The sequence below is a fragment of the Cygnus olor genome, chromosome 6 (genome assembly GCF_009769625.2).
Source record: "Cygnus olor isolate bCygOlo1 chromosome 6, bCygOlo1.pri.v2, whole genome shotgun sequence".
NCBI classification, from domain to species: domain Eukaryota; kingdom Metazoa; phylum Chordata; class Aves; order Anseriformes; family Anatidae; genus Cygnus; species Cygnus olor.
Window position 1 is genome coordinate 324,091 of NC_049174.1, and position 21,378 is coordinate 345,468.

The 21,378-nt window shown below is 38.2% G+C and overlaps 1 protein-coding gene across 2 annotated transcripts in view; it reads right to left on the reverse strand.

The window, feature by feature from the left end:
• Positions 1-21,028, reverse strand: part of AOX1 (aldehyde oxidase 1) — a 42,681-nt gene extending 21,653 nt beyond the window's left edge. For both annotated transcript variants that reach the window (XM_040561297.1, XM_040561298.1), the window contains exons 1-16: positions 20,889-21,028; positions 18,742-18,799; positions 16,002-16,098; positions 14,685-14,793; positions 14,006-14,132; positions 13,073-13,134; positions 10,754-10,834; positions 9,845-9,925; positions 8,592-8,736; positions 8,332-8,424; positions 6,618-6,769; positions 6,296-6,389; positions 3,569-3,678; positions 2,511-2,695; positions 1,193-1,355; positions 214-306 (exon numbers count right to left, since the gene is read on the reverse strand). In XM_040561297.1, the coding sequence (XP_040417231.1) occupies positions 214-306; positions 1,193-1,355; positions 2,511-2,695; positions 3,569-3,678; positions 6,296-6,389; positions 6,618-6,769; positions 8,332-8,424; positions 8,592-8,736; positions 9,845-9,925; positions 10,754-10,834; positions 13,073-13,134; positions 14,006-14,132; positions 14,685-14,793; positions 16,002-16,098; positions 18,742-18,799; positions 20,889-20,948 (1,710 nt within the window). In that variant the 5' untranslated portion in view covers positions 20,949-21,028. The remainder of the gene's footprint in view (positions 1-213; positions 307-1,192; positions 1,356-2,510; positions 2,696-3,568; positions 3,679-6,295; positions 6,390-6,617; positions 6,770-8,331; positions 8,425-8,591; positions 8,737-9,844; positions 9,926-10,753; positions 10,835-13,072; positions 13,135-14,005; positions 14,133-14,684; positions 14,794-16,001; positions 16,099-18,741; positions 18,800-20,888) is intronic.
• Between the last annotated feature and the right edge of the window lie 350 nt (positions 21,029-21,378).

Sequence of the window (21,378 nt, forward strand, 5' to 3'; positions counted from 1 at the left end):
TTTAGAAGTCAGAATATCCATATGAATCTATTTTTACTGACAGGGTTTTTCCAATTTTGATACACTTAAAAACAAGGAATCAGAGCCTGTTGTCCTCAGTCCTTTGGAAAATTTACACCTGAGCTTCACTGTGTGGATCATGCTTGAGCTATTTTTATTATTATTTACCAAGTCTTACACACCACAGTACAATCTTAAAATAAAATCACTTGCCTGGTATATTTGGATACTCTGGGGCATTTTGGTTTGGAAGTCTTGTAGGACACTCCCATATTCCATAGGTATGCCAGGATTGTGGCAAGGGTCCTGAAAAGGAAGTGAATTATTATTAAAACTCACATTTTGAATGTTACAACTAAAAAAAGCTAAGAACCTAAATCACTAAATACACCCTCTTTATACAGAAAATTCCTTCAAGACTCTCACAAGTTAGGCTCTACAATGACAATTTGAAAAGAATGTAGATTTTTAAGATTTCACTAAATGATATTTAAAAATACATTAAATTTGACAAATGTGTGTGTTTCAGGTAAGCAAAATAAAGCAGGGATAGTCAGAAGACCTTCCTTCTTGAGTCTGACCAAAACTGGCATAGAATCATTCCTAGTAAATTACCTAGTAATGGTAATTCAGAGGAAAGTGCTTATGGTAATACAGAAAAGAAAGGCAACAGGTATGGTTTCCCTCAGAAGAACGGATGAAGACAAAAATAAATAAATCACAGCTAGAATTTATCAGGCCAATCAGATTTTAGAGTCCTCCTTTCCCACTCAACAACTTAAACAAGGAAGAGGGTTGGTTTAACACATACAGTTACTTTTCAAAGTGTTTATATGTATTTTATTTACTTTTTGAACTACAGAAAAATGGGGTAAGATACTGACACATCAGTATTGATACACTGTTACATTAATATTGCTCAAATTTTTACTATTATTATTATTTACTATTATTATTAACAGCCTAATGTACAAGCTACCTTGGACATATAATATATTTGGGCACATAAAAGTTAAGCAGACACCTCTCCATCAGTTCTTTGGGACTTAAGTGCTGTAGATCTGAACCCAAAAAGGACAATATTTAGCAGACTGTACATACTCAAACATTAACAGATAGCAAAAAAAAACCACCACCAACAACAACAAACTTCATTTGCTTGCAAAAAAGCAAACAAGAAAAATCAATTTACCATTGTTTTCAATGACTGCAATACTTCCAGGAAAAATCTGTAGAAGAAACTGACTATCAAAGTATTTTTATATTCTACTTTCCCACCACAGGCTGAGCCTGGAAGAGCTATTTCTTTAAGAACTAATCTGGAAGCTTCATCGAGCATCTGTTCATTCCAGTATCTGTCAAAAAGAATAACACAGACACCATCAGATAAGAGCTCAAGATAATAATATATATATATATATATCAACGCACACACTTAAACTGTAGTAATACCTTTGTACCCTCCTGCTTACAATGAAGCTATTGATTTTAATGATGGCTTGCAATTTTGAAAATAGTGTAGATCAATGTTGCTCACAGAAGTGAGGTCCCTTAAGTCAGAAGAATTAAGTCTTATGCCAGTCTTTTCTTGAAAACAAACAACAACAACAAAAAAGCTATTACATTTTTGAAGCTGATTTAACACTCTTATGGATTACCATTGTTCCACAGATACTGCCCTATATTTAAAGAAAAGCGAACAACAACACTGGTGCAAACTAGAGATGCTTTTAAGTGATCTGATTAATGCTCAATTGCTGTTTCACATTTTCTGAAAAGGCCTTCCTTGAAGTATCTCAAACACAGTTAATTCTCCATAGTTACACAACCCTAGATATCAGAATATAAATCTGTTAGAATAAATTTAAGCACATAAAGCAGAAAAAAAAAAACTTTAGTGAAATGGTTGTGTATTAATTGGTTTAAAAAAAAAGTCTGGAAGGGATCCATTTAGATAAATGGAGCTTGAATTATTTGTAGATATTGTGCCCTAAGCCTTGGAAAGATGCTGCAAAGGGGAGAAAAATGTCAGGGATGAACATCAGAAATTATGATCTTGTAGATGAAGAGATATTGAAAATGTTAAGGTCTGACTTGTGTTCCTAAGTTTCTTGAGCACATCTGAAATTTCCATTCCTTGTATCTATCAGAGCCAAACTGAAGGACTTGGGAACACTGATGCTAGGGGATCATCAAACCTATGGGACCCAGCATCATCTCCCAATGCTTTTGTACAAGTACACAACTATGTATACCTCATCTGCTTATTTCACAGCTCAAATCTCACATCTCTCTACATACTTCACACTGGAATTGCACCCATGTGCAGACTCCAAAACATAATGATCCTAAAAAGTCATTGTTTAGGCTTGACCAGACCATTTGCTTGAACATGTGTGGCATAAGTGAGGTAACTGAAATCTCCCATGTGCTTTCGTGCTCCAAGGAAATACATCCAAGCTCTCAAAAACCCTTTATTCTGAGATGTAGAAAACACTGAGAAATTTTACCTTCCAATAAGTGTCCAACAGGTTTGTTTCGCACAAACAGTGGTTGAGGCAGCACCTCCATAGAAAACGCTTAAATCCTTTATTTTGTCTGTACCTTCTTCAAAAAGGACTCTCATTCCAGCATTAGTTATTGGGAGAGCATTTTCTCTCCTTGGTGCTTGTCGAAATGCAGAGATATACTCTCCCTGAATAAGATCAGACAGAAGTGGATAACCTGCACACATGTTAGTATCTGAAAGCAGAACTTGCTTTTACACTACATGAGGCAAGAGAATCAAAATGAACAGCACAAATTCAACTTCCTGAGTGTTCAAGACCATACACTTCCTTCTATTGATATTTCAGTAGCTTTACCTTTCTTTGATGTTCTAGCAGTCTCTTTTTGATCTTCCATTACCTACACAGTTCAGATGACTAAATTTTCTCATGGTAGATAGACAGAAGATAGGGATCTTGTGGAGGGAAGGAGAATAGCGGGGCTGCATTTATAACAAGACCAAAAGCTTAAAGGCTTCAAAGCATTGCCTGACTTCAGTACTCAGATAACGTCACCCATAATTATTTTATAAAATCATATACTCATCATTGCAAACAACACCAGTTAAAGACTATTACGCAGTTCAGCAACATTTACAGAAGCACAAAGCACATGTATAATCTTATCTAATCTTAGAAAAAATCCTCAAAAGGTGATAATGCTTTACCTGCCTGATGCCAACCATTCCACATGTGGGCAGCCTGTTTGGATGAGGACTATGACAGCTTGTCCAAGAACCCTTTCTGTAGTGAACTGGTAATTGTTATTGGCCTCATCATTTTAGAGTAAACTTTTGTATGAATATCACGCTACATATCACTATTTACCTACTGAGTTGTGTTTTTTGGCTGAAACTGGGAGATAGTACAACACTATCAGGAACAAATGTAAGGAATCCAGAAAGTGAGCAGTAACAGTGTTACTTTGTTACTTTAAACATATGGATTATGCCCCCTTCCTGCTATTCATTTAACAGTCTGCAATTCTACCTAAAGCAAACCTAAATGTACTAGTAACTTACCTTCCTAGAATGGGGAATATGGACAGAGACTAAGATCTCTTCTGGCATAATGGTATTGTTACCAACTCCATCTGCAAAAATATCACTCAGAGGAATCCGCCTCTTTCTTCCTAAAAAAAAAAAAATCCCACACCCAGAAACTTCTGTACAATTGTGCAACTAACATACATTGAACATTTTTTAATTGGCAAAAAATACATGCATATTTCATGAGTAAATAATTTTGGAGTTTATAAAACATCTTACCAGTGGTATGCTCTACAAATATATGATTGCTCTACCTTTCAAAGTATCATAACACCAGAATCCTAATAAAAGGCACAGAGAACTATCCCCATTCTGTAATCTTCCCTTCTGATGCTATTGCAACAACGATCCCTTCCCCTGCTCCTGTCAATCTATTCCAAATCTCTGCAGCTGTTGTCATCGCTATGTTTTCTATTAAAGTATAAGGAGTGAGGAAGAATACTGAATGCAAAACTATTTTTGTGTGTGTGTGTCTTGAGACTGAGCAGTTCCAGGTGTCCAGAGGGAATAAATGCCTTTTCCTTTCTCTTTTTGGTAGATTATTCTACAAGTGGCTATGTTTATCATTCTATGATATGTAAGATTAAAAGGTGGAATTTTCAAAAGGGAAGAGGACAAAATTACATCAGGAACCAAAATCTGTAAGAGTTTTTTGAACACTTAAACATCTATGCTACATAAATTATGCCAATATCACTACACAGTTAAGCTAGCAAGCCTTCCTAGTGGAAATACACTATACATTTTAACACATAAAATTGATTATTAAAATTATTGATTATTAAATTATTGATTGATTATTATTGATTAAATTATTGATTATTGAATTATTAAATTGATTATTAAAATATATATAAAATTATATTAATTAAACAAGCTCCATTGGCTCAAGAAGTTTTGCCAGTAAGACTGCAACTATACCAGCAAACCAACTGTCAAGTAGAATTGTGATCCTGCAAAAACACAAAGGTATAAAATACACATTGTGCAGATGGAAATTCACACTGATCCACCATGTGCATTTATCAGATGAAATCAAGGTATCAAGGTATGTGTATTTATGTATATATATGTTTACTAATCTTCCATGTCCATGCTACCTAGGGTGTCCATTGTATTTTTAAGTATATGATTTGTAATTACTAGACAATACATGTCTTACAGTAACCCTGATCTATCCCAAAACTTTGTACAAACAGATAATCATCTGTGCTATTTTTAAGAGGTTCATAGATTAAAATATTCCTCTCACATTCAGTGAGCCTGATACTGTAAGACTGGTTGCTTTACAGCAAGATTACTTTCTTAATGTTTTCATGTTATATATGATGATGACACTGTAGTCTATTCATCCTAGAATACCACTTAGCATTAAAATTGCAGTCCTAAAAAACATAACCAGTGTAACAGCAAAATTTTAGTACAGGAATTTTATTTTGCTGAAGTGCGAATCTGAAAAGTAACACTTAAAAATATCAGCATTGGCATTTCTGGTGTTTTGCCTTTGCAATTGCACCCAGAATACACTTGGTTTATATACATTGCCCAATCCCACCTGTGAGCCTGCCAGAATCTGGGAAAACACATTTTCCTTTACACTATGATTTAAGAGAAATACTAAGAAAAAACAGTGTCTCTGTAACCTCCTTTTCTTAAACAATCCACATTTCCTATGTTTCACTGACTACTTTTTGGTAAGGAAACACGTTAAAAACCTGTGAAAATGCCTGAAATCCTCTTCCAGCAGTGAAATTCTTCCAGGCTAACAGAAAGAGGCATCAGTCAGTGATTCTATTCATCATTCAAATAAATAGGCATGTCACTGGAATTGTTGAGTGAGGAGATGCAAATGTGTATACACTGACTTTTCAGAATGACATTCTGACAGGTATTTCTGTACTTCAATGGCTAACTATGAAGGAAGAAATCATGGCAATCATAAATCATAATTTTTTTGTGTATCTATTTCATGAAATCCTGGCTCAGAAGCAAATGCATAAATAACATGTATTTCATGCAGCTGAGTAAAATATTACATGGTCTGAAATGGTAACATACACTCTCTGGATCAAGGGCAAAAATAGGTCTTAGAATCACAGAATCAAAAAAAGGACATAAGACATCTGGAAAGGAGGACAGCATGCAGTTTCAAGCCACCAGACAGCTGAGTCTACCAATATTTCGTCACCCTTCCAATGGTAAAGTAGTACACAAGGAATGGAGCTATTTGAGGGGAGTATCGAGTGATGGAAAGAAAATGAGGAAATAGGCATGGAAAAAAGTGCTGGACTAGTGGCTCCTGTATTTGTTGGAAGTACATGTGAGGAACAAGAAACTACAGTTCCTGTCAGGGCCAGAGGGTAATTTAAAAACCAGGGCCAAGTATCAGTTAAAGAGAAAACTACCTACCAGAGGGGTGGGGAAGTAGTATACAGATAACTCAGATTACCAGGTTTTATGAATGCTTTTGGCAATTCACTGCCCACAGAAGCACATATGATCTGGATGGTCTGAATGCTTACTTCGACATGAGAATCTTTGACATGTTCTTACTTTGCAAATTGCTTCTCTTGCAGACATGATCTTCTATGTGAGTGGGAAAAGGGTTCCTTAACAAGCACTCACCAGTCACCCCTGCACCCCATACAGTAGCATCCTGCACCTCTGACACTAGTACAGAGACAAGATATCTCCTCTTACCTTTTAAAGCCAGATTAAGCATACAGTTGCTAGCTGCCAGAATAGGATTCAAGTCTGAGGTTGATTTTTGACTTATAATGTTTCCACCTAAAGACTTGGAAAAAAAAAATTCTCATCTCTTCACTGCCTTCACATTTTCATGTTCTGTCATTATAAATAAGATTATACACACGTTTATGCATATTAAAAGCTCAAAAAGATGCACTGATAGAAAATTAACAACTAAAGACAATTAAACATGCAAGTTGTACATGTAGTCAGAAGCAATTCAACATAGTTTTGTTCAACATGCAATTGGCATTTTAAGTAACAGACAACATACAGCAACGTTTCTTATCTGTTCTCCACCCAGTGTTCTTAATTGCTTCAAGACAGCACAGAAAATCTTTGTCTTCTCCTCAGGTAACTTTGAGATTGCATTTCTCAAGATGTCTTTAACTAGAGACAGGCTGCAGGCAGCTCCTAGAGTTAATCCTGTAACCAAAATATTATGAAAGTGTAACGTGAGCATTGATTTATTGTCTGGGTTTTAAACTATGTTCAGACTGTAGAGCTAGGACTGTTCATGTGCAATACAGGTAGATGTAAGGTGAAGGGCCTTTGCATATTAAAGGAACTGTGACCTTTCAATTCAGGAGACTGAGGGTAAAGTTTCATGAAATTATGAAGTTGAGCTAATGGCTCAACATGTGTACAAAAAGGGAAGGAACTCTGTTGTCTGCTTCCAGCTGCTTCACTTGCACCAAATTTGTTGAAGTGTTTGTGTGAAGTTTCATCCAAAATTGAGGCAGCTTCAATGGGCTCTTCCTATTTTAAACACTATTTACATTCTAGTTATTCTTCTAATGTAGCATTTGCAACAAAGTAAGTAATGCTAACACTGAATACGGTATTTTTCCCCCACTAGAAAGATTAGTGATAAATTTTTATATTGACTATACTTTTTAAATTTTTCAATACTATAAAATGGTAAAAAGTGCCTTTTAATTCAAAATTATTAATGGGTTTCATTTATGTAATGTGTGAATTTTCTGAATGGAAACTGGAATTCAATTAAAAATATAACTCAAAAGATAAATAATTTTCACTGGATTTTATTAAGTAAAACTATATTAAAATCTGTGTATTTAAATAAAAATTTAATCAAAACATGCTCTGCATTGAAATCTAATTAAAGAGAGGAAATACTCTTCCTGGTTGGCAAACTAAACCGAATCTCGTGTTAGAATGAGTATGCCTTACACTCCAATGACTAGATATTATTTGTAGAATAAAAGAAACCATAAACATTCTCCATGCTTCTTTTAAATTACCAACCATTTTTCAGATAAGAACAAACTAATCATCAGCTGGAACTGGCTGACTGAACCAAACTGAAGAAGATGTTCTAGATGCAATGACAGTAACGTCAAATACAGTTTCCCACTTCAAAAATGTGGCTTCAGGCATGTAGTAAGTATCCTTCATCAGATACAGGGCCTGATTTTCCTTAAAACTTAAGCAGTAAATATGCACAATATAATTTATATTTAATTAATTTATGCTATTATAGGAAGTTTAAATCTATTTTTAGTTGCTATTTCAAAATTAAATAGAACTTATTTTAAAGCTAAAACCTAGTTTACCTTCAATATGAAAAAAATCACTGTACTGATCTTAAACATATAAATTGAGGTACAAGGGTATTAATTTGTAATAATTAATGCTGTTATGTCTGAGAACAAGATTATTTAATGCGAATTAGCTATCCCAGTTGAATCACAGACTTTTTTTCTAACGTAGACAATTGTACAAAGTTGTTAACATTCTGTGATTCTCTATGCTATGCAACATAACATGGTACAAAACCATACCATGTGCTGGGACAGTGGCTACAGACAGCCACCTTGATCCAGGAAACAGCCAAGCATGCTTAGGCATGACTGGAGAGCCAAGATCATTGTACAACACTTCACACCTTCAGCATGATGGAATGGAGTAGCATCCCCTACTGCAGAGGAATCTCCCATGTCTGAAACAAAGAGAAGTCTACTGACCATCACCCGTGCTCTTCACCACATTCAGATCCGGGATTCTTGCTGGAGAAATAACAATTGGATGGAACATGCCTCCAAATTTCATCTCAGGTCCTACCAAATGGGAAGGCACAGACATAAATGCATATTCCATAACTGCAGTTCCAACATAGAGGAGCCTAAGCTTACAGATAAAAACATATAATGAATGACAAACATAGTCCCACTCCTCCCATGGAGACTGAAACAATGGCAACAGAAAACATTCAGATCATACATACCCACACTGGTGTTCCCAACGACTAGAGGTGCTTTGGGGTAGGCAGCTTTCAGATCTAGTAATTCATCTAAATTTACAGGAGAAATCCATGTCATTCGTTCCCCGTGAAAAAACAGAGTTCTTTTTGGTTGATTTTCAGCCATTCTCTGATGGAGAAATATAGCAGATTTACATATTTAGACACAGAGACAGGTGGCACGGTCTAACAGACATGACATTAGACTGGAAGTAAAAAGAAGTTCTTAAAATATGGTAATTCTACTTAATCCTTCAAAAATGCACAGAAGGGGGACTGTTAGGCTGGTCCTTTGCACATTGGTTATTTTTTTAAATTTTGACTGTAAGTCCAATGGGCTGATAGACCAGATTGATGATAAATATAATAAATAGCCCACAGATAAACAAAAGTACAAGTAGATCATGCAATTGCTGAAATTAATAAAAAAGTAATTAAAAATACTTAGGGAGGTGTTTGCACCCTTTGTTTGGAGGTCACCAGTGACACCAGCAGCCACATTCCTTTATGTAAACACATGGATGTGTCTGGATGTTTTAGCACTGTTTACTGATCAGTTGGAAAAACCTTGTGAACTGGTGTAGGTACAAATACATAGGCAGGAACACCTATCTCACAGTTCTCAACTTTTCTCTGTAAGCAGACAGCTAGCTATAGAGAATTTGGCTTTGAATCTATACCTTGACAATAATGCAAAGGAAGCAGCTTTTAGTTTTTCTAGGGCATATACTGCTCTCAATAATCAAGGATTACTGAGAATTTCTATTCCAGTGTCCTTATTTCAGCTGCTTATATCTTTGCCCCACTTGAATCACTGGAGCTAAACACTCCCCAGACTGGCTAGCCATTTAAGGCTGACTTTTGATAGAGAAGACCAGCAAAACTATTAAGCCACAAAATGGGGAAACTGTATTATTTTGCCAATGTTAGATAAAAAGTATTTGCCAGTTTACTAGGAAGCATTTGTACATTCAGGTGCTGCACTGAACACTCCCTTTAGGTTACTTTGTCTTCTCACCTAATGCTTAATTCTGCAGCTTCCCTATATGATTTTTTGTACGTGATTATTCAATGAGATCACTGGGGGAAAAAATAACATTAAAAATCAATCCAGAATGATATGACATATTTTTCTGATGAATCACTGCTAAGCAGGACGTCAGAATGAGTCCTGAACTATGGACTACTACGAAGGAAAAGACAGAACTAAAGAGTAGTCTGTAAGTAGCAAAAATTACCATTAGTTCTGGAGGAAATATAAGCTCCTGAGTGGGATCTAAGGGCTGGAATTCATCTGGTGAAAATAGTCTGGTGGAAACCTTAAAAAGACAGGAAACAAGCAAAGACAAGATCTATTTTTTTCTCTCATTCTTATTTCCACACAAAACAAAACCAAAAAAAAACCTGTAATGGTCCCACTGAAGCCAGTAGAAAATTGGCAATTCCATTATCTTTCGGATTTTGTGCTAAATTACCATGCTTCATTTGAAGCTGCAGGTGAAGGAAGTGGTCATAACAGTTTCTCAAAGTTTACTCCTAACATAAATGTGCATATTAGCAAGTATAGAGGCAAGTAACTGAAAGACTAACTACAGGCTTCATGGTGTCCTACTGTACGAAAGTAGCTGGTTTCATGCCAACCTACAGAATCCAAAAGGCAGAGAAGTAGATCAGATATTATTGAAAGAAAATTGAGAACAAAGTCAAACATACATGAATAAAAGGTTTCTTATAACACTACAATCATGACTTATTTTTTAGGAACGTAGCAGTTTATTGGATTCAAGCCAACGATTAGATTCTGAAGAGATCAGTGGTTACGTTCAGATCATCACTTGTTGGTTTTAGACAGTTCCACATATGCCCTGATTTTTTGCATAATGCAATGATTGCTACATCATCTCCTTCTCATAAAAAAATACACATAGAAGCCTTGATTTTTAGAAATATTTCCAAATTTCTTGTGAGGAATAATAAAATATCTGATTTTATATATAACAACTGTAATATTATGGAAGGTGAATAAGGTGGAGGGTATAAATAGAATATGCCTATATCTTGAATAGTTACAATAAATACACAATGCAAGACTTTTTTCTGTAAGTTTTTATATCCAACTAGTACAGTTAAAATACTTAAAATCCTACCTTCTCTTCCTTGTCAAACAAATCCTCTTCATGATCCAAGCAACACTTTCCACTTGCTTTACTTTGACAACAAACAGATTCCTAAAGTAGGAACGTTCTATCAGTAAAATAGTGCCCAGACTGGCACTAAGTTAAAGACTGCTTGAGCCATTAAGAGTCTCTCCTTACATTTCAATGAAGTTCTGGATAACATTTAATAATTAACTGCATCGGAAGGATTTGTGTGTAAAAGAAACAATATCCAAAAATATCTTAAAATCTTGTTATGTTGAAGTCCTTAATATAAAATATTTCATGTTATATGAAATTTGGTGGACCTTGTGAGAACACACATTCAACATTATTTCTTCTATCCACAGTTCAGTCTCCCATTTCTTTCATTGCAGGTCTCTGACATATTATTTATGCCAGTATTGACCCATGATAAAACACATGTAGTTACTTTGGATTACTCTTCATAATCCATGCTAGACACCAAGTTCTTTTTTTTTTTTTTTTTTTTTTTAAATAAACAAGCTAGGCCACTAGACACCTTATTCATCATCAGGGAGTGTGAGTGGGAGATAGACAGGTGGAGCAACTCCCTGCAAGGCCTGAAGGAAAGGCACTGAGGTGAGACACCCCAAACAGTGGTGGACCCCCTACCCTGCCGAGCAGAGGGAGGGGACCCAGGAGATGAGGAGGAATGGAACCAGGTCCCTGCTTGATGTCGCAGGCAACCCCCCTTCCTACCGGCTCAGCCTTCCCAGGTGCCCTTACACAACAGGTTTGAGGCCTGGAGCATGAGAGACTGGTGGGTGAGGATGAGTTTAACAGTCTACCCAGGAGGATGCCTAAGGCAAGGAAGTCGACTCCACGCCTCAGGACTGCCTCCACTAAGAAAGAAAGAAGGGTGATTGTTGTAGGTGACTCCCTTCTCAGGGCAACAGAGGTTCTTTTTATTTCTCTTTAATATCTTTATCGATGATCTGGATGAGGGGATTGAGTGCACCCTCAGTAAGTTTGCAGACAACACCAAGTTAGGTGCGTGTGTCGATCTGCCCGAGGGAAGGAAGGCTCTGCAGGAGGATCTGGATAGGCTGGACCGATGGGCTGAGGTCAACTGTATGAGGTTCAACAAGGCCAAGTGCCGGGTCCTGCACCTGGGGCGCAACAACCCCAAGCAGCGCTACAGGCTGGGAGATGAGTGGTTGGAAAGCTGCCTGGCAGAGAAGGACCTGGGAGTACTGGTTGATAGTCGGCTGAATATGAGCCAGCAGTGTGCTCAGGTGGCCGAGAAGGCCAACAGCATCCTGGCTTGCAAAAGAAGCAGTGTGGCCAGCAGGGCTAGGGAAGTGATTGTCCCCCTGTACTCGGCTCTGGTGAGGCCGCACCTCGAGTACTGTGTTCAGTTTTGGGCCCCTCGCTACAAGAAGGACATCAAGGTGCTCGAGTGAGTCCAGAGAAGGGCGACGAGGCTGGTGAGGGGTCTGGAGAACAAGTCTTAAGAGGAGCGGCTGAGGGAGCTGGGATTGTTCAGTCTGGAGAAGAGGAGGCTCAGGGGTGACCTTATCGCTCTCTACAGGTACCTTAAAGGAGGCTGTAGCGAGGTGGGGTTTGGTCTATTCTCCCACGTGCCTGGTGACAGGACGAGGGGGAATGGGCTAAAGTTGCACCAGGGGAGGTTTAGGTTGGATATTAGGAAGAACTTCTTTACTGAAAGGGTTGTTAGGCATTGGAATAGGCTGCCCAGGGAAGTGGTCGAGTCACCATCCCTGGAGGTGTTTAAAAGACGTTTAGATGTAGCACTTAGTGATATGGTTTAGTGGAGGACTTGTTAGTGTTAGGTGAGAGGTTGGACTCGGTGATCTTGGAGGTCTTTTCCAACCTAGATGATTCTGTGATTCTGACTTGCATCTCTTAACAGAGGAAAAATACATGGTCTTATTAAAAATCTTCATGGCCTGTATGTAAGAACCATAAAACAGTTTGGGTTGGAAGGGACCTTAAAGATCATCTAATTCCAACCCCCCTGCCATGGACAGGGACACCTTCCACTAGATCAGGCTGCCCAAAGTCCCATCCAACCTGGCCTTAAACACTTCCAGGGATGGGGCATCCACAGCTTCTCTGGGCAATCTGTCTAAATTTCTAATCTAAATGCTGTATTTCATAATAATTCATGCTCCTCATACACCATCTCCATAGGAACATATGAACTAAAACATTAGTTCATAAACATACTGAGGGTACTAACAGGCACAATCTATTTGTACTTTAAGAGAGTACTAATAATCACAACAAAGTTATGATAAAACTTCTATAATCACTACTCCTCACCTTACAAAAGGTTTTACAGGCATCTAGGATTGGCCTATATCCAGTACAACGGCACAAGTTTCCTGGAAAAAAAAAAAAAAAAAAAAAGGAAATCATTTAAAAAAGCCTTTGTTCTAAAGATGTGGGTGTAAAATGCTTTTATATGAGGTTTGGATCTTTGAGGCTGAAAATAAAGTTTTTGGTCTCTGAAAGACATAAAAAGATCACTGTGTCACTAGACTTAAGACCCTGCAGCTCCCAAGAGAAAAGGCTGTTGTTTCAAGGGGAATATGAGATACTTGAGAGCTGCACTAGAAAGAACAGTGACTACATCTTAGCAAACAGGAGACAACGGATTGTACCCACTCAAAATGTTTTTCCTTTCCTCCAACCTATTTTTAATAGTGAAGCTTAGCATTATACCTCCATCTAGTTCATCTCATAGTAACATGAAATGTCTGAGTCCATTATAACTCTAATAATAGAAAACATATTTTACCTGAAAAAAATGTTCACATTTGCCCTTAGTAAAGATGGCCTGCATACATCTCTACCTTATTTGACTGTTTTATCCCTACCTCAAAGGGACCCTCTTCCTGTGAGGTTTATGACATTCTCAACTCCAGATGTAATAGTATCTCAGAAACTTTCAGGGGCAGCTTCTTCTCCAGTGTACTGTCATTTTTGCATATCTCATTTAAAACACTTCAGAAGATGCATATGAGGATATTTTTAACACCTGTCCCTGAGCAATGCACAGCTCCATGATTCATGTTCCACGATAAAAGAATGACAGGAAATAAAATATCAGTGTCCAGTAGCAACTCTGCTGGGAAGCGCAATTTAGAGTACACACATGCATGTGTACTCACACAGACTTGTGCTCGTATATGCAAAGTATCAGAAGAAAATGGTTCACTGACATACCTACAAATTAAAAGTGGCAATATTTACCAGCCAGAGCTGCAGTCATCTGCTCTGAAGTTGGTTCTGGGTAGTTTCTTAGTAACGTGTATATGGACATCACCATTCCAGGGGTACAGAAACCACACTGGGAGCCATGGCACTTGGCAAGCCTTTCCTGAAATATAACACCACAAATGGCACTCCTTTCAATGTACTTCACCTTTCTAATAAACTCTCTCACATACAGGAAACCTACACTAAATGCTTTCTTGATGGTAAATCAGACTTCTTAAGGAAAACAATTTAAGCTCCAAATAAGAGCAATTATTTTGGGCGTGAAACCCTAACACACATCACCAAGGAAGCTAATTAACCTTCAGTGGGCTTTTGCCTTTTTTGCTTCCATACTAAAACATCAGACTAAAGGGCATTGTCCAAGATGAGTCATTACCTCAAATGGAATGGTAAGCCTGATTCACTCCAACAATTACTATGTACCAACTATTTGATCAGGGTGTCAGTATTACTGCAAGGTCCATCATGAGCTACACATCATCAGTCTTGATCAACCAACCATCAGAAACTCATGTTGTCTTCTGTTATCATTTATCAGGGGGAATAAGCAACATATGAAATACGCATGCCCTGATTCCCATGCACTGCCACTCAAGCCAGCCCATACAAAGGAAGAAATCAATAATCTTAAACAATGATAATGCGTTCTCACCTGAACTGGATGAACCCTGCTTTTTGTACTTCCAACACCTTCCACTGTGGTGACTGCCACACCATACAAGGAGCAAATAGGAAGCAAGCATGCATTTGCTGAGTAGTGTCTTTGGAACATTAAGGGGAATAAAGAACTTAAACACATCTGAATATTATTTTGTGGTAAAGTAAGACTTAGTTTATACTTACAAAGCAGTCATTACCATCATTTGGAATGACAAGAGAGTAAGCGCTATAGAAGAGATTACTTACTAGCTGTGTTTCTTGTCCCCAGTACGAAGACTGTACCTACAAGGACATAATATTGACAGTTCTGGAGAATTTACATCTTCCCTAATACTTCAGCCTTTTCTAATTGCCCTCTCATTTCTCCTGCCCACAATCAACCTTTCAAGTGTGTTTTGGATGAAGAAGGTGGGGAAGGGAGAGTTGGTGTAGTCCTCTGAAAGAAGAAAAAAATTATTGCTGATAATTTGAAATCCAACTTTCTGATCCAAAGGAAATTCTAATGTAAAAAAAATAAAAATAAAAATCATTCTAAACAGGAACAATGTACCAAAATGAAAATTCTGTAAAGCTTTTTGTCATTAACAATAAAATGTTTTGTTTTACTTTAGTTGAAATGTTTCTTTTTGGTAGCATCATTATAATTCTTTTAATTTTAACACTTACAATAACATTAAACATTTCATTTACATTGTACTCCAACATAATGCAATTGTCTAAAGGAACAACTAGAACATTTTAATATCCTCCCCCCACACTCACCTGAAAAGATACTCCGTTGACAATGACAGTTACTATTTAACAATTTGACTAAAGTTTTTTCAATTTAAATGTAATTTATTCCTGCTTTTAGTTTAACAAAACTGTTTTTGAGTTTTGAAATCTCTTTTGGGGGAAGAGAGGGAGTTAAGTATTAGAGAGCTGGGCTGATCCAACTCACACTTCTGGCTGCACTATTCTCCCACCACTTATATGACAGAACTGCAGGGAGAAGCTATGTTCCTGTGGTCAGCACAAAGGATGTTAAATTAATGCTTCCTAAAGAGAAAACTCCTCACAGCAGCTGTCAGGTTGTATTAGCAAATTAAGCATTTCAACAAATTTATAGCTGAACGAACAGTTGATTTTTTTTTTTTTAAACCATGTCCTTCTCTGGATTAAAGCGGCTCTTCCTTTTGGATTCTTTTACTAAAAAACACATATATTACAAATGTTTTTGTTTGTTTGTTTTTCAAGTTTCATACCTGGAAACTACATTTACAGTCATAAAATTTTGCATAAAGCTTTACAAATTTTCTGTTAAGGATACCGTATCTTCTTTGAAGCTGGCTCATAAGTTGATATCATCACCGTACAGGCACCACAGCCACCTCCTCCACAGCCATACTTAGTTCCTGTAAGACGGACTGAAAAGTGCTACCATTAGGGAAAAAAAAAAAGTTTCATCTTGGCCTTTATTCTTCTATAAAGCTTGAGGACCATCTTTTTTCCTGAACTTTTATGGAATATATAATTGGTTAGGTACAATAGCATATATATTGGATTCTTTCTTATACTGGATTAAAATTTTCAGTGAAAATAAGATTTAAGATAAGGAAAAACAAACAAAATCCTGTTCACAAGGAAATGGGAAACTCGATTCTGAATTCTTTTGAAGGAGTAAGTTGGGTCAGAAACAGTAAGTGAAAAAGTTTTACAAGTGAAAACATGAAAAGAAAAAACTCGTAACAGGCAAACTAGTTATATATCCAGCAGGACTCTAAAACGAACATCCAAAGTTTTCCCAGAAGTGCCACTGGAAAAGTAACTGGAAAAAACCCAAGACCTCTTGCACCAATTCTTATTCTCACCAGCCCCTTCCATGAGCTGATCAATGATGAGCTAATTAGTGACCGAGTCACTCATCCAGCTGATAGGTACCCCCTGTTTTTCCTGGGTCACTTTTCTGCTGGTCTAGCAAGTGGAATTAGTACACAGAGAGGTCTGAGGAATATCACAGTTGGAACAAGTTGCAGGAAGAGAGCTTTCTGCCAGGAGCAGGGAATGATGGAGGGGGAAACAAGCTGCCTTTGCTTTTAACAATGTGTTGTGAAAAGTTGTTTGTCAACGTGGGGGTTAGCACTCTTCACTTGAAATAATGCTCTGACACACATACATTGTTTTAAGGTCTCACCTAATTAAGCTCTACTACTTTTTCCACTGCAAAATGCTTTACAGAGCCCTTTCACTAACATCCTAACCTGTCAGATATAACCAGTACATTTTAAGATACAGTTTCTTCCCTTCTTACTCTTCTATTTATTTGCTAATTTACACTGGGCCTTACAGTTACTAACAGTGGTCTAATATGCCAATTTCTATGGCATTTAGCCTAAAAAAAAAAAGTCAGGATGCTTAATGAAGTATTATATTGTGTGTTGCAATTATAATACACATTACTGGAAGACACTAAATTTCCTCATACTCAGTCATTTTGGATTATACAAATTTTGGCAGCATCAGCATAAGTTATTTCTGACCTATATTTTTGCTCCATGCCATTCATTTTTGGCTGTTTAAGAAATTAGCTGTCCTCCTAGCTAAGTTAGCTATGTGTGGAAGTTTGCTGTGAAAAGAATCAGTACCTCGAGTCTGGCTAGCTGAGTGATCTCAGCTGCAGTTGTACAGATACATCTTAGAGAATGACACACTATTATACAGACATAAGCAACAGAATACAGGAATAAGTTGACATTTAAATTGTAGGGTAAAACCACTAACTAGCTCCAGAAAACAAGTTAATCTTATCCTTGTTTTATAAGGAGAGTACGAAGATACAGTAAGGTTAAATGATTTTTCAAGGTGCCAGAGCAAGTCAGTGCAGAATATGTATGGGACCTAGATAATCTCACTCACAAATGTGCTTTAACGAATGAAGTACAACTCTTGTGATAGAACTGGTATGGAGCCATGTTATATAGCTCAATGGAGCTTGAAGTTGTTACAAGTTAATGAAGATTGATTTCCTAATTACCAGAACTATAGCAACCTATTCTTCACCAGACTCCTCCTTATGACTGACCAGTAATGAAGATGTTTCAACTTAAGTTTTTCTTTTAAAAATTTAAAGTTTATAAAAACATTCTGTTGTGTGAATTCTCTAGTGTATGGTATATGTCATTTTGCTTTCTGGTAATATGTTTCAGGAGACAGCCTAGGAAGCTGCCAAACAGGGGAGATTCTGCACTCTCACATTTGGTCCATGCTCCTGGCTGACAGTCCCTACACATAATGTGTTACTCAACAGTAAACAACAGCTTCATGAATACTGGGAATAAGCCTGTGGCACAGCAGGTTCTGGAAAATTGCTAACAGCTGAAAGCAGACATATAAACAAGCCTTAGAAAAGGCAAATAAAAATAGAGGAAAAGAAACTGCCGCAGAATTTGTAGCAACAGAGAAAGCTATTGAGATGTGGACAAACCAAGACAGGAGAGAAATTTGGAAAAAAAAATAATGGCAGGGTATAAGCTCTAGCTCTTTCAACTTCTGCTTTATCTATTTTCTTTCCTCCTGTTTTAAAAAACATACTTGTATTTACTTGCTGTTAAGACCTGTTTTTTGTTTGTTTTTAAGGTTTAGAAATCTGTTTGGAATGCTTATCATAAGAAGTTAACAGATTACTTCAAAATTCCAACAGACTTAGGCTCTTATCACAAGGTCTTTCCTCTTTCCACAAAGAGACTTTTACACAATTTGGAGATGCCTACTCGATGTCAAGTTTTATTCACACTAGCCAAAAGGTTCTTAGAAACAGATAAATACACACATGCACATAGTGATAAATGGCATAGCTCTTATTTGTTTAGGAAACTAGGCTAAAAAAAACAACAGCAGCTCACTGAAGAGTATTTGGCTTAAGAAGGACGTCATTTAATATGGTTGCTTTATTTTAAGGAAGTCACAGCTTCTTTAAGCTCGTAAATAACCTTTTAATTATCATTTATGAGAATTTTGCTCGAATAAGACTTTCAACTGAGTGACTTCAAGAAAAAACAAGAAAAGGATACGTCTCTTTCGCAGATAAGACAGCAGCATCTGTTCAGGATCAGCATTTTTCTCTATTATCTGCAGTAAAAAATGAAAACCTTTCTTTAACTAAGAAAGCAAAACTTTTCAAAATTCAGGGCACAGGCTACATTCCCACAAAGCCAGAAAAAAGTCCTTCTCTGGTTTCCTCTCATAGAGCTACCCCCTATTGCAATGCCCACAGGAGAGTTTGGACTTGTAAGAAATTCTTCAGACAGATAGGTTTCCAGGATCTACTAAAAATAAATGCTGCTTACTTGAAAGGTTATGCTGAGGGAATTGACCTTCAGCCATACTAAAAATAAAAATGGGATAGAACTTTGCTACAATAAAGGTAGCATAGCACAAAGAATTAACGATTTGCAGATTTTAGTCTCTCTGGTACTTTAACCTACTGGGATGAACACTAGAGGAAGCTTCTACGGCTATCAGCAGGAATCACTTTTCATCCAGTTTTATTTACATAAACTTGCGCTTGCCTTAACAGACCAACAACAGAGCATCAGAAATGCCTACATTCTTATTTCATTAGAGGATTGTTTATTCCACTGCTTAGAATCAGCTATTTCCTTCCAGTTACATTGAATCAATAACAAGCTTAATTTTGCTCTTGCAGTATTATCATTATGATGGCCATTAGTCCAGATTTTGGCACTTCGGTCTTGTTGACTTGCTGGTGTGACTCTGTGCATCTCTTCTCCAACAACCATTGAAAATGAGAAGCTAGGCACATACAAATGAAAAACTAGTTTGCTCACCACCCAGATTTGATAGCCAGTTTAAAGTCCACTTCACTTTGAAGTTTTTTACCCCCCCAAACTCAACAGGGCTGTGGAATGTTTTAACCACATCGTGGATTTACCTTGCTCTGCAGCTGAACTCCACCACAGCCACTCTCTCATTCCCCCTCCTCAAAGGGAAAGGGAGAGAAAATATGATGCAAAGGGCTCAATGGTTGAGATAAGGACAGGGAGATCACTTACCAATTATTGTCAGGGGCAAAACAGACTCAGTACAGGGAGATTAGAGAAATTCCTAACAAGCTAGAGAACTGAGAAACAAAGAAAACAAACTAAAAACACCTTCCTCTCATCTGCCCTCTTCTACCTCCTCCCCCCAAGTGGCAGAGGGCAAAGGGGAATGGGTGCTGCAGTCTGTAGCACTTTGTCTCTACCACTCCTTCACAGTCACTCTCTGCCCCTGCTCCACATGGGGTCCATCCCACAGGATGCCATTCTTCCTGAACTGATCCTTCATGGGCTTCCCACAGGAAAACGCTCTTTAAGAAATGCTCCCATATGGGTCTGTACCATGGGGGCCATCCATCAGGAGCAAACTGTTCCAACATGGGTCCCCCATGGACAGCAGATCCCCCCATATCCCCTGCTCCTGCGTGGGCTCCTCTCCAGGGGCTACAGCTCTGGCCTGGAGCCTGCTCTCGTGTGGGTTCTCCACGGGCTGCAGCCTCCTCCAGGCAACATCCACCTGCTCCACCAGCGGCTCCTCCATTGGCTGCAACAAGGAAATCTGCTGTGCTATGGTACACCATGGGCTGCAGGGGGACAGTCTGCTTCACTCTGGGCCTCTCCACCATTCGCAGGGGATTTTCAGCTCTGGCACCTGGAGCACCTCTGGCCCTCCAGGGCTGGTTCTCGCTCCGTGCTCTCCCAACTGCTGTTACACAGCAGGTTATTTCCCCTTTCTTAAATCTGCTCTCACAGAGGCGCAAACAACATCGCTTATTGGCTCAGCTCTGGCCAGAGGTGTGTCCCTTTAGAGCCAGCTGAAACTAGCTCTTTCATCTAACATGCGGCAGCTTATGGACTCTTCTCACAGAGGCCATCCCTGCAGCCCCCTGCTACCAAAACCTTGCCACATAAACCAAATAACCACTTCTCCTCCTCTGCTGCTTCTCCCCTTCTAACAGCACTTGCTAGATGCACGAAAGTTAGCTAGCCAAAGTGATACTAGGAGAGTGATTTGCATTCCAGAGGCTTCGTCTGAGGATTCAGTCATACTCTTGTGAATAAGTCTGAGGAAACCAGATCCTATTTGTGCCCACACCCTTCAGGGTTACTTCTGGAACAGCAACCGCTCTTTCTCCACTCTCCCTCCCAGCAGCACTTACCTTCCTGCCATTCACATAGAAAATGAGCTCCCCAGACCCTGCCGCTACTTTCAAGGACATCGTATCCCAGCCTCGGAACTTACAGCGGCAGCTGGGGAGTCCCTCGGCAGGCTGGGGCGGAGCCGCGCAGCAGCGGGGCGGACACAGAGGGGGGAGTTGGGGGAGGCACCTTCGGAAGCGGGGCTGCCAAACTCGAAACAGGAACTTCCCAGGGAGTTCCGAATGTGTAAATACAATGTTTGAATTAAATGAAATTCTGCAGCTATTTTAGAAAACTTTCAAATGGAGGCTCGGGAATACTTTATCCTGATTAATTCCAATGTGTTGTATTATTTATATTAAAAAAAAAAAAAAAACAAAAACAAAAAAAAAAAAAAAAAACATGTTCTTACCTGAAATAGACAGAAGAGACTAGAAGGCATCTATAAGGCATAAACTGGAGGACTTTGTTTTAAGTAATGATGCTGTAAGGTCTTGGATTTTGAACTGT